At 41.1% G+C, this 13,739-nt stretch overlaps 1 protein-coding gene across 1 annotated transcript in view; it reads left to right on the top strand.

Moving 5' to 3' along the window:
- Window positions 1-12,111: 12,111 nt before the first annotated feature.
- Window positions 12,112-13,739, top strand: part of LOC113800280 (sphingosine-1-phosphate lyase) — a gene marked incomplete in the record, with an annotated part of 15,838 nt that continues 14,210 nt past the window's right edge. The window contains 1 exon segment of the mRNA XM_070133934.1: window positions 12,112-12,245. Coding sequence (XP_069990035.1) covers window positions 12,218-12,245 — 28 coding nt within the window.

Below are 13,739 nucleotides of genomic sequence, written 5' to 3'. Positions count from 1 at the left end.
AGAGAGAGAGAGAGAGAGAGAGAGAGAGAGAGAGAGAGAGAGAGAGAGAGAGAGAGAGAGAGAGACAGACAGACAGACAGAGACAGAGACAGAGACAGAGACAGAGAGTGTGCGTGTGTGTGTGTGTGTGTAAGACAGACAGACCGACAGAGACAGAAAGTGGCACAGACAGGCAGATAAACAGACAGAGACAAAGTGACCCAGACAGACACAGTGACAGAAAGTGATACAGACAAGAAGACACAAAAGGGAGACAGTCAGAGAGTCAAACAGAGAGGGAAGTGACACAGACAGACAGACAGAGACAGAAAGTGACACAGACAGACAGACACAGAAAGTGAGACAGACAGACAGACAGTGACAGAAAGTGACACAGACAGATACAGAAAGTGAGACGGACGGACAGACACAGAAAGTGAGACAGACACAGAAACTGAGACAGTCAGAGAGACAAAGGGGAAACAGATAAAGAGGTTAACAGATAGACAGAGACAATGAAGGTGCACAAATGGCGCAGTGAGATTAATGTCTCTCTCCCCAGCGTGATACACCGGCTCGTAAACTTTTCAGGTAAATAATTAAAATCTATGAAGGTATAATTGCATATTGTCCATTGTGTGGCCGGCCCTGCAAGCCCCGACAAAGGGAAGCCGACGAAAAAAAACGACAAAAAACGAAGGAAAGAACACCAACAACAGAAAAAAAACGCACATCCAGTAAGTCTTGAGTGTTTTTCCTGTTGCTGTGAGAGAGAGAAAGAAAGAGAGAGAGAGAGAAAGAGAGAGAGAGAGAAAGAGAGAGAGAGAGAAAGAGAGAGAGAGAGAAAGAGAGAGAGAGAGAAAGAGAGAGAGAGAGAAAGAGAGAGAGAGAGAAGAGAGAGAGAGAGAGAGAGAGAGAGAGAGAGAGAGAGAGAGAGAGAGAGAGAGAGAGAGAGAGAGAGAGAGAGAGAGAGAGAGAGAGAGAGAAAGAGAGGGAGAGAGAGAGAGAGAGAGAGAGAGAGAGAGAGAGAGAGAGAGAGAGAGAGAGAGAGAGTGAGTGAGTGAGTGAGTGAGTGAGTGAGTGAGTGAGACAGACAGACAGACAGACAGAGACAGAAAGACAGACAGAGACAGAAAGACAGACAGACAGACATACAGACAGACAGACAGAAACAGAGACAGATCGACAGACAGACAGAAATAAAGAGAAAGAACAAGATCGAAAACAAGAGATAAAAAAGTGTACATCTCTTCACCCAACCTGACACGGCGTCATGGTGAGCTGCGTGTGTGGTCTGAAAAAGCGTGTGCAGCGACGGCTCTCTGCGAAGAAAGGTTTGCTGAAGTCCTACTGAAACTCCTGAAGCTGACGGCGGTCTCACGAAGGCTAGGTTGCAAGCACAGGTGAGGCAAGGTGCAGTTAATGACAGGGTAAGGAAAAATCATAAATGGCATGGCAGGCTACGAGTGACTGTAAAACACGGGGGCGATATGGCCGCGGGTGAAACAGGTGTTAAGGTTTGGCTTTACAGATGCTTCCACGAGCGGTAATTAATGAAAGAATGATGAAGAAAAAAGGCCCCAAAATCGATAGTGATCCGTCACATGACAAAGGCAAGACGACCTGGGAAAGGAACCGCGGTGTGAAGATTGAGAAAACCAGCTGATGGGATATGTGAGGCAGGTTTCGATGGTAGGTTATGAATGTCGATTAGCGGTGTGTAGTGACGGGCGATGTAGAATACAGCGACGCTAATCTACAAACCCGAGCCGTGCAGAGGTGTAAGAGAAGAAACGGCTTGTGTAGCAGAGTGTAGAATACTTATAGGTGGTGATAGGTTAGGTTAGGGGGAGCCTGATATGCTGACTGATACACTAACAAGCTCGGCTGACGGGAACAAACGAAGTACAGGCGAGGCGAGTGAAGCTGACGAGGCACTGTACAACGCGCAGTCAGCTGATTCAACCAGCATGCCTCAAAACTTGGCCTCAGAGCACCAGGTGATGAAGAAGGGCTCTGCAACGGAGTGAAATAGAAACAAGCGGAAGAAGGTCCTTGCATGCGACTGCTGTATCAAGGGAGGGATCACTCATCCCAAACCCCTCCCCCCCGCCCGATCTTTCTTTCCTCCCCAACACCAAGATGAATAAAAAAGACGGGTCGTGCTACTCTACGCTGCATTAAATTACGGTACTAAGGGCTGACCACGAAAGTTCCGGCTGGCGGCGGACGCGATGCACCGGCCACGGCTTCGGCTTACCTAACGTGCGGCACGCTGCGGCTGCCGGTTTCGGACGAGTCGTTTCCCAAGCGAAAATGTCAAGAGGCTGAATGAAGCGATGCGAGCGCCTTATGAATCGAATTTCCGGCGACCGACGACTGCGAATGTCTTTTGTATTCGCCGGCACGCTCTGGACACCAATGGCGAGTATCCTAGCCGCTGTGACAAGGTTCGCTAACTTGACTAAACCCGAGGTACGTCTCTTGACATCGCTCTCCGCGTGGTCACCGCGCTGTCGCTGTGTCCAGTTGCTATGATGAATGCTGTAGCGGTATTATAAGGTCGCTTTTGAATCGACATATCGACTGCTATGCCATGCCGCGCTATGTGGGCGGTCATGATGACTGTCTAGTCTGTATGTAGTAGAGACTTTGATATGCTGACTTTTATTTCAGCGTTTTGTGGGACTGCTGCCTTCTTCTGCTGCCTTTTCGTATTGCATGAACTGCCATGACCACGGTATAAAAACTATTACCATATCGATGCTTTATTCAAGGTTAGAATGAGTCCACCATCGGCATATGGTGATTGCCATGTCGTATATTATTGTACGGACTATTGCACAAGTCATAGTGATGCTGGCCACCTGACTAGCAGACGCATGTGGTCGGGAGCAACTAGCAGCTGAATCGTGGGTTAGTGATGTTTGGCATCGATAAAGTGAGCAGGGCCCGTAGGTGGAGCGGAAGTAGATCCACTGCCACTTACATGATCCCGAAATGCAGGCGGATGAGTGGATGACGAAGGAAGTGGTGGATGAGCATTGTGAATTGGGTGATGGTGCGTTTCTGTTGGGGTGGTTGTGTATGATGTACAGTGCATGCGGTGTATAATTCATGGAAGAGGGAATGTTTCATAGCATTACTGAGTGTGCTAAGATTAGAATTCTGCTTAGTACTCGTAGACAGGCATGAGTCGTAATTTTGTGTGTGTGTGCGTGCGTGCGTGTGTTAGAGTCTCTGTATTCGTTTTGCAGGTGACTCTGTGTGCGTGTAGTTGTGTATATATATATATATATATATATATATATATATATATATATATATATATATATATATATATATATATATATTGGTGATATATAACTAAATAGCCTACTCAAATGCCAAAATAACTACAACTGCAGCGCGAAAAAGGTACGAGAAAATCCCGCAGAGTTTATCGCGCAATAGCTAAAAGTGATGTCACAGCGGTCGCTTACACAGCAAACGACCCGCATAGTTAAACTGAATTACACATTCTGAATACACACTGAACACTGTACAATGCACGTCCTGCGCATAAGAGTAAGATAGCGACATCGTTGCTAAGTGAAAAGGTTGTCGAGTATAAATATTGGGTGTGTTGTTGAGTTTCAAGTATTATTTTTAAGTTAGTAGTTGTAATGTTTGTAAAGTTGGTAATACTCTTTGCTGTGTGAAGTCGAGGATCCCAGGAAAAATATGCAACTAAAACAATATTGAAAAATGAATTTACAGCTATTTTTTTTATTTACCAGATAAGCTTATCAAGGAGCGTCATGTTTTAAGTCTGTTATCTCTCGTAGGCTTAGAAAGGTCTAGCAAAGGTACCTGTGCACTCCCCTCAGTACCTTTGTTTATAAGCTTTTATCACGCCATGTGTCCAGAACTATGATTTGAAATGACAGTTATTCATCATTACTAGTAATACATATGATGTCAAAATTAAAAATGTAGTTGTAAGCTATGTGTACAAATATTATAGTTAACATTTTTTGACAGTGAGCAAGACATTTCCACGAAAAATAAAAGAACAAGAATATGAAACTAAAAAGGCTAACCTATTCGCACAACCGCACCCAAGCGCTTTTTTATTCGCACCGCAGAGCATCCGGGTCTGTTGGCTATGGCTGGCGGAAGGCGCGCAAGCAGATTCGCTTTTTGTGCGAACGCAAGGTATGGCTCTTACATACGGCACAAGGCATGACCTTCGGATGTACCACGGTCAAAGGTCAAGGTCAAATAAGCTCGAGATTGTTGTTACTTGGGGCTGAAGTTTCTTTTTTTTCTTATGTAAAGCGTCAGTACCTGTGTGGAGGAAAAGATTAATACATATAAATGCTATCGAGTCCGAACACACTCGCGTTGAAGTATGCAAACAAGCGCATTATTTATATAAGAGAGATTTATTGTGACTGCCCCCTCACCCCCCCCCCCCCTTTGAATTTTGAATGAGATACAGTAAGCAAATACACATTGTAACGTAAGAGAATACAACATTAATGAAAAAAAAAACATCTTTACACATTGTATGTTTTAGTGTTCTTAAATGTCTAAATACGGATTATATGAACTCTATTGTTCAAAAAAAAAAAAAAAAAAAAAAAAGAGAGAGAGAGAGGAAGAAAATGGATAACACTTAAAAAAGACAAATATTATCATATATCTTCGACTGGTAGCCAAGCAGTTTATAATTTACGTAAAATAACACCGAAATAAGTTATAGATATCATTATCTTCCTGACGATAGCAAGTCTAATAATCTTCACGTCGCCGATACGAAGGTTCTGGAATAAACAGTATCAACCATGATATAAACAGAACGCAGGAAAACGAACGAAAAATTGTGACATTTAAGCATTGTGAGCGCACATACATTCAGACACTATACATATGTGCAGATAGATAAATAGATGTATTAGAAGGTATATACGTATATAGATATACATATTTATAGAGTATGTTTCATACCACATAAACGAAAGGATATTTTACCTTTGTTTTTACTAACATTATTTTAAATATATTACTAATGTATGTATGAAAAATAGCAATATCTTGGTATATGTGCACCTCTACTTTCTTTTTTTAGTTTATCCATACCACACGTTAAGTGCGTGTGTGTGTGTGTGTGTGTGTGTGTGTGTGTGTGTGTGTGTGTGTGTGTGTGTGTGTGTGTGTGTGTGTGTGTGTGTGTGTGTGTGAGTGGAGGGTAGATGGGTGTGTGTGTGTGTGTGTGAGTGGAGGGTAGATGTGTGTGTGTGTTTGTGTGTGTGTGTCTGTGGGTGTGTGAGTGGAGGGTAGATGGGTGTGTGTGTGTGTGTGTGTGTGTGTGAGTGGAGGGTAGATGTGTGTGTGTGTGTTTGTGTGTGTGTGTGTGTGTGTGTGAGTGGAGGGTAGATGTGTGTGTGTGTGTTTGTGTGTGTGTGTGTGTGTGTGTGAGTGGAGGGTAGATGGGTGTGGGTGGGTGTGTGCGAGCGTGTCTGGGTTATCTACATGTACCTTTTTAGCGTTAGGCCTAAATGATTATGTATCTTACACATGGCATTCTAAAAGGTCACATTCATTTTCAATTTTACTTTCCTGTATCACAAAGTCCTCGTACCCTTCACCATATGAATATATGGAATATATATATATATATATATATATATATATATATATATATATATATATATATATATATATGTATGTATATATATATATATATATATATATATATATATATATATATATATATATATATATATATATATATAGAGAGAGAGAGAGAGAGAGAGAGAGAGAGAGAGAGAGAGAGAGAGAGATGGATAGACAGATAGATAGACATAAGAGAAAGAAAGGGACACTCATACAGAGACAGACGGACAAAAATACAGGGAGGGATAGAGACAGACAGACATACAGGAAGAGACAGAGACAGACAGACAGACAGACAGACATACAGGAAGAGACAGAGACAGACAGACAGATAGACAAATAGAAGAAGAGTCCAGACAGACAGACAAACATGCTGACACAAACACATACAAAACAAGAAAGCAATCTGCAGACGCCAAAGACAAAAATACACACACAGAAAAATAATAAACCATCACCAATCACAGACTTAAAAAGACCCCAAATGGAGACGCGCGCAGACAGCCACTTATTAAAATCCCCTTCCTTTTAAACCAAGGGGTCGCGTTACCCCCTTTCCGCCCCTTCTTTAAGTCGGCGTCTGAGACAGTGTCCCCAAAGACCCTCGGCGTGGTTGAATGCCCCTTGTTGAATGGTAAGAAGCATTCTATGTGCAACAGCGATTCGTGGGACAGAGTATGTGTGTTTTTTTCTTCTTTTTTTTTGTTGTAACGCATTTATGACGTTTTTTTGTTTGTTTGTTTGTTTGTTTTGCAGGGATACATTGCTGATTTTTAAGAATTTAATGAGGACGCGTTACTGATTTTTTACTATTCATTGAGGAAATGTGGCTGGTTTTTTATTATTTAATGAGGACACACTAGTTATTTTTAAGAATCTGATGAGGACACATTGCGGATTTTGAAGTATTTAATGACACATTGTAGATTTTGATTATTCAGGGAGGAGACATTACTAATTTTGAATTATTTATTGAGGATACATTACTTATTTTTAAGAATCTGATGAGCACACATAACTGATTTTTAAGAATCTAATGAGGACACATGCATGAAACAATTTGTGGAAATTTAGCGAGGACACATATAAGTTAGGCGGGAAGCTGACAAAGCTTGGGCGCTTGGTTTTGGGGGATTGCTCTCTCTCTCTCTCTCTCTCTCTCTCTCTCTCTCTCTCTCTCTCTCTCTCTCTCTCTCCCTCCCTCCCTCCCTCCCTCCCTCCCTCTCTCTCTCTCTCTCTCTCTCTCTCTCTCTCTCTCTCTCTCTCTCTCTCTCTCGCGCGCGCGCGCGCGCGCGCGCGATGATATTATACGTTTTTAGATAAAGATTAATATGATATAAATACTGTACACGGCACTATACTGATATGATGTGAATAAGTACCAACATTCCCACCATTATCATCACCAATATGATCATCACCATTATCATCACCGCCTACCATTATCACCATCACCTTCACCCCCACAATCGCACCATCACCACCACCACCGTCATTATCACCACCATGATTCCTACCATTATTTCCCTGACACTGTACCGCCCGCACGCACACCTCGTGATATGAAACTGAGAGACAAGGAACCGGATAAGGAAAGAAGTGGAAGGAGAGGAGAAGAGAAGGAGGAAAAAGGGACGAAGGGGAGAAGCAAGAAGGAAGAAGAGAAGGGGTAAAGAGAAGGGAAGATGGAGAACAAGGGGTAAGTTAGAGGAGGAGGAGGAAGGGCGAGGTAGGAGTGAGAAGAGGAGGAAAGGAGATAGAGGGAAGTTGAAGAAGGAGAAAAGGGGAGAGGATTAAGGTGAAGGGAAGTAAAGAAGGAGAAGGAAGAGGAGGGAAGGCGTAAAACATGAAAGAGAAGGAGGGGATGTGGAGAAAGAGAGGGAAGAGGAGGAGGGAAGTCGTAATATAAGAAACGGAAGAAGAGGAGGTGGAGAAAGACAGAGGAGGAAAAGAAGGCGACGGGGTAAGAGGAGAAGCTAAGGGGGAAATAGGAAAAAAAGAGAGAGGAAAGAGAAGGAGAGGACTGAGAAAGGGAAAAGAAGGAGAAGTAAGGACAGAGATAAAAAAAAAGGAATAAGAGGGAAGGGGATAATGAGTAAGAAGTGAAAGACTCAAAGGGAAGAAAGGGGGAAGAGGTAGGGGGCGGAAAAGATGGAAAGAGGGCGAGGGGGGAGGGAGAAGGAGGAGGGAACGTACAAGAAGGATAAAGGAACCTTATCCAGCATCTCTTTTTATTGCAGCTCATCAACCTTACTCCTCACTTCTCCTTCTCACTCGCACGAGGACTACGCCAGGAATCATATGCACTCACTCACTCGTTTGTTTACTCACTCACTCGGTCATTCATTCATTCACTCACTCCTTCATTCACTCACTCACTCACTACATCACTCCCTCACTCACTCATTCACGCAGTACCTTACTCACTCACTCACTCACTCACTCACTCGCTCACTCACTCACTCACTCACTCTCACACACTCACACACACACACACACACACACACACACACACACACACACACACACACACACACACACACACACACACACACACACACACACACACACACACACGCACGCACACAGAAACACACACACACACCAACAAACAAATAAACACACAAAGTAAACAGATAAACAAACAAACCAACACAACCCTTAGTACCCCGCCATACGCAATACACCCCCCCTCCCCCCCCCCCCACACACGCACAAGCAGACCCGAAGACACGCAAGGACCTCGCATTCTTGGAACCACAACGACCTCAGCCGAAGCACCGACATCGACCTGCAGGCAACAATTGTCGTTTTTATCATTGTATATATTTTTTTACCTTTTTTCTTTCTCTTTTTTCTGCTTTTTCTATTTTTTTTCTCTTTTCTTTCTCTGTATTCTTTTTTTTTCTTTGTTCTACCTTGCTCTCTGTTTTTTTTCTTTCTCTTTTTTCTGTTTTTTTATTTTTCTTTTTTTATCTTTTTTTTCTCTTTTTTCTGTTTTTTTATTTTCTTTTTTTTTCTTTTCTTTTTTTTTATTTCTTTTTTTTTCTTTCTTCTAGCTTGCTCTCTGTTTTTTTTCTTTCTCTTTTTTTATCTCGCTCCCTCTCTCTCGTTTTCTTTTTTCTTCTTCTTTTTATGTGTGGAGAAAAGTAGTTACGGGGTTGGGGGTGGGTTGGGAGGGGTTGGTTAGGAGGGGGAGGGGGGGGTTAAGGAAAAAGAGGGTGGGATAGGTCGAGGTCCTCAGTCAGCGTGTTTTTAATGTCTCTTCTTTATTTTGTTTATTCTTTATTTTTTCGTGTTTTTTATACTATCCATTAATTTTGTTTTACTTATACTTTTTTTTTATTAGTTCTTTATTTATTTCTTTATTTTCTGATTTATCTTCCGTGGTCTTTTCCTTGTATACTTTTTTATATATATTACCCGAGTCTGTGGTTTTGAGTATTCATTCTTGCTTTTCCTTTTTATTTATCCGATTTTGTATTTCGTTCACCTTGTTTATTTTTTCTATGAACAAAGTATTGAATAAAACAACAGAAGACAAGAAAAAAACACTAAAGATTAACAAATCAAGGACCGTAAATATAAACAAACGAGTAAACAAAAACATCAACAAAAACACAAAAAACACACATAACAAAACATCCACATTAAAACTGTCAATAACGAAAATCACACAGCATAAGTACATAAGTAAAAGAACATTCTCGCGTAATAAGTAAAAGAATTCTCGTGTAATAAGTAAGAGAACACTCTCATGTAATAAGTAAAACAATATTCTCGTGCAATAAGTAAAACAATATTCTCACGTAATAAATAAAAGAATATTCTCGTGCAATAAGTAAAAGAATATTCTCATGCAATAAGTAAAAGAACACTCTCAAGTAATAAGTAAAACAATATTCTCGTGCAATAAGTAAAACAATATTCTCGCGTAATAAGTAAAAGAATATTCTCGCGCAATAAGCAAAAGAACACTCTCAAGTAATAAGTAAAACAATATTCTCGAGTAATAAGTAAGAGAACACTCTCAAGTAATAAGTAAAACAATATTCTCTCGTAATAAGCAAAAGAACACTCAAGTAATAAGTAAAAGAATACTCTCGCGTAATAAGTAAAACAATATTCTCTCGTAATAAGCAAAAGAACACTCTCGCGTAATAAGTAAAAGAATATTCTCGGCCCCACACACCCGCGTCGCCGAATCGGTAAGGTCCTCGCAGCAGAAGCGGGTCTGCCTCGGGCCAAGACAATCCTCTCCCATCTTCGCACGCCGGGCGAACTTTTACGCGAGGTGCCATTTTCTTTTTTATTCTCTCTCTTCCTCTTCTTCGATTTGCGTATTTTAAGTTCTCTCTTATTTTCTTCGTTTCTTGTGTGTGTGTTTTTTTATATTTCTTTTATTCCATTTCTTATTTTGTATATATATATTTTTTTCTCCTCCCCCTCATATTTACTTATCTCAAACTACCATTCCCTCTCTTAATCTCCCTTCTCCTTCTCCTCCCCACTTCCCCTTTTTCCACCATTTATTTACCCATTTTGAAAAATTCTCATTTTATTTCTGCAGTTTTCCGCCCCAAAGCAACTTCCAGCCTCATATTGATTGCGTGTCTGTCCTTAAGGCGTTGGGGTTTCCTCTCCGCCTCACCTCTCTTCGCTGCGGAGGAGAGAGAGAAAGAGAGGGAGGGGGAGGAGAGGGAGGGAGGGGAAGAGAAGAGGGAGGGTGGGAAGGGAGGAAGGGGGGAGGGAAGAAAGAGGGTGGGAGGGGAGGAAGAAGGGAGGGAGGGGAAGGAGAGGGAGGGAGGGGAAGGAGAGAGGGTGGGAGGGGAAGGAGAGGGAGGGAGGGGAAGGAGAGGGAGGGAAGGGGAGAGAGAGAGGGAGGGAGGGGGAGGAGAGGGAGGGAGGGGAAGAGAAGAGGGAAGGGAGGGAGTGGGAGGGAAGAAAGAGGGTGGGAGGGATGGGAGAGGGGAGGGGAAAAGGAGAGAGGGGAGGAGAAAGGGAGGGAGAGAAGGGAAGAGGAAGGGAGGGAGGGAGAAGAGAGAAGGTTAGGGAGGCAGGGGAAAGGAGGAAGGAGGGAAGGATGGGATGAAGTGAGGGAGGAGAGGGAGGAGGGGAGGAAGGATAGAGAGGAGGGGAGGAAGGATAGAGAGGGAGGGAGAAAGAGAGAGGAGGATGGAGTGAGGGAGGTAGAAGAGGAAAGGGATGGGAAGGAGGGAGGGAGGGGGTTAGGATAAGGAAGAGAAGGAGGGAAGGGAGGGTGGGAAAAAAGAGAAGGAGGGAGAATGGAAGGGAGGAGAGGGAGGGACGGAGGGAAGGAGGAAGGGAGGGAGGGAGGGAAGAAGGGAAGAAAAGGGGAAGGGAGGAAGGATGGGACAGATGTAAGGGAAAGGGGAAGAAAAGGAACGAAGAGAAGAGAGAGAGAGAGAGAGAGAGAGAGAGAGAGAGAGAGAGAGAAGAGAGAGAGAAGAGAGAGAGAGAGAGAGAGAGAGAGAGAGAGAGAGACAGAGAGAGAGAGAGAGAGAGAGCGAGAGGGGGGAGAGGGAAAGAGATGGAGAGAGAAAGAGAGAGAGAATGAAAGAAAAGAGAAAAGGAAAGAAAAATCGAACAGAAACAGAAAACAACAAGGAAGAGAAAGTAAAGAGACGGCGAAATTCTAAGTCCCCTCTCACCCCTCTCTCCTCCTCCCTCTCCCCCCTCCCCCTACTCCCCCTCTCCCCGCATTCGTACCCAGTCTTACGCGGAAAACGTTTTCAGAAATGACAAGGCGAGCGTAGAAATATCCTTTTTGTAAAGACTTCAGTTTTTATTTCATTAACATCATCGTCTTCATCACTATCATCATCATTAACCTTATCCTTATTATCATCTTCACCACCATTCTCATCTGCACCTTCATCATCATCGTCTTCATCACCACCATCTTCAAATTACCTTCATCATTGTCGTCTTCCTCCCCATCATTATCATCATCATTATCTTCACCATCATCATCGTTTTCATGTTCATCATCATTATCATCGCCTTCAGTATTACCAATTTAATCATCGTTATTATCATCACTATCATTATCATCATCATCATCATCATCATCATCATCATCAATCCTCATCGTCATCGTCATCGTCATCATTACCATTTTATATATTTGTCCACATTTATCAACACACGAACCACCCACCTCCCCCCCCCCCCCACCCTCACCCCCTAAACCACCCAATGAATACACCCTATTAGCACATCCGAAAATTACAAACCAAAACAAAAATAAAAAACATAAACAAAAACAAAAAAAACTAACCCCGCGCCCCGTTAGACACTCCTCACCGCAACACCAACACCCTTAAGAAAAATAAATAAATAAATACACCTTATTCGTCTAAACTTACAAACCAAAATTAACGATAAAAAAAAAAAAAAAAATCCATAACCCGGCGCCCCCCCCGAAAACAGTTACAAATGTACCTTATCAGCACCTACCACACTATTACCTTCATATACCGAACGTGTAAGCCTTCAGTAAGCAGACGATTCTCACGCCGTTCTCACCTGCAGTACCGGGCTCTCTTATCTCGCTATGGAAAGCCTCAAACTAGGTCTTACAGGTACGTACAGGGCTAGGAGCGCCTCTGTCGGTGGAAATCGCAAGTACAAAGGGAAGATGTTTATTTTTAAAAAGTGTTTTTTTATCATCTTCAGCTTCATCTGAATCTTCATCGTCATCATCATCACCATTATATTTACTTTCAATATCATCATCTTCATCATCACCGCTATCTTCATCATATTCATCTTTTATCTTCGTCACATTTCCATAATCGGTATATTAGGGGAAAAAAAATCTTTAAATGAATTGATAGCATAAAAGATGCATATAAATGCTGCAGAGGAAACACAAGATAAGTCATTCTATAAACCAGATAACACTGTACAGACTCGTAAGAAAAGCGATATGAAATATATGCATTATACAACATAGTATTGCATAACTTAAATAAATCGGCGTTTGAAGGTTTGTTTTCCATGGACTGTTATTGAAAAAAACAGCATTACTCTGTCTACTGAGACGTTTTATTAGATTACACATTTATGGATATGTATAACATCAATAGAAAAACAATATATGTTCATATCGCTTCACAGAATGCGTTTTTTCTCGTAATCACCAAAGAGGTGGATATAGATACGCAGTGCCGCGTAAAATAAGAAAAAAAGAGAGGAAATGGATAGAATAAAAATGCTAAAAAAAGAAGAAATGCAATATATCTACATATTTTCCAAAAATAGATATTCGAGGGTTGTTATGTGAATTTAATAAATGCATTTACCAAGCAGTTAACTTTTGGCGCGCGATGTCTCTGATATTTAAATAAAGGAAACAAATTTATTGAGACAATATTGAATTTCCTCTCTTTCTCTCCCGGTCGAGAAAATTCTTCTGTTAAAAATGGAATCTCAGTATAATCTAATATTTGAAGTTTTGAACATTAAACAGGAGATGGAATAAACAAAGGCACAAATTATGTTTATTTAGCCTGTATTAAAAGAATGGAACAAAAAAGGTAACAAAAAATATCACTAATATGAAAAAGCAATTTAGAAACTAATAAAACAAATCAAGTGTTTTTTTCCGTGAAATACAACTGATAAGAATTTCTATAATGCCTAAAAAATGTTTCCAAAATAGTTTAATGTATCAGATAATTAATATTCGTTTTCCGTTTTACATTATGCACATTAGTAATTTGCATTATGATATCAATATAGGTTGATATACAAAGAAAACATTTATAAAACATTTCATCGTATATTGTTCAATATCTATAGGGAAAGATGAGATGTTGATTATATTGCAATTACTTTAATTACAATTTCAAGTAATGGTAATAGCAATGATAAAATATGATCATAAGAATAATATGATAACATACATAATAACCATTGCTTTCATTGTAATAATGTAATTAAAACACAGTTACGATGATGATAATGTGGGTAATGATAATGAAATTAATAACAATAATGGCAATACTACTACTAATAAGATGAGAATGAGGATAATAATAATGATAATATTGACAATAATGATAATAATGATA

Source organism: Penaeus vannamei, chromosome 19, assembly GCF_042767895.1.
Source record: "Penaeus vannamei isolate JL-2024 chromosome 19, ASM4276789v1, whole genome shotgun sequence".
NCBI classification, from domain to species: Eukaryota; Metazoa; Arthropoda; class Malacostraca; order Decapoda; family Penaeidae; genus Penaeus; species Penaeus vannamei.
The sequence above is the reverse complement of the archived record's forward strand: the minus strand, read 5'-3'. Positions and strand labels throughout refer to the sequence as shown.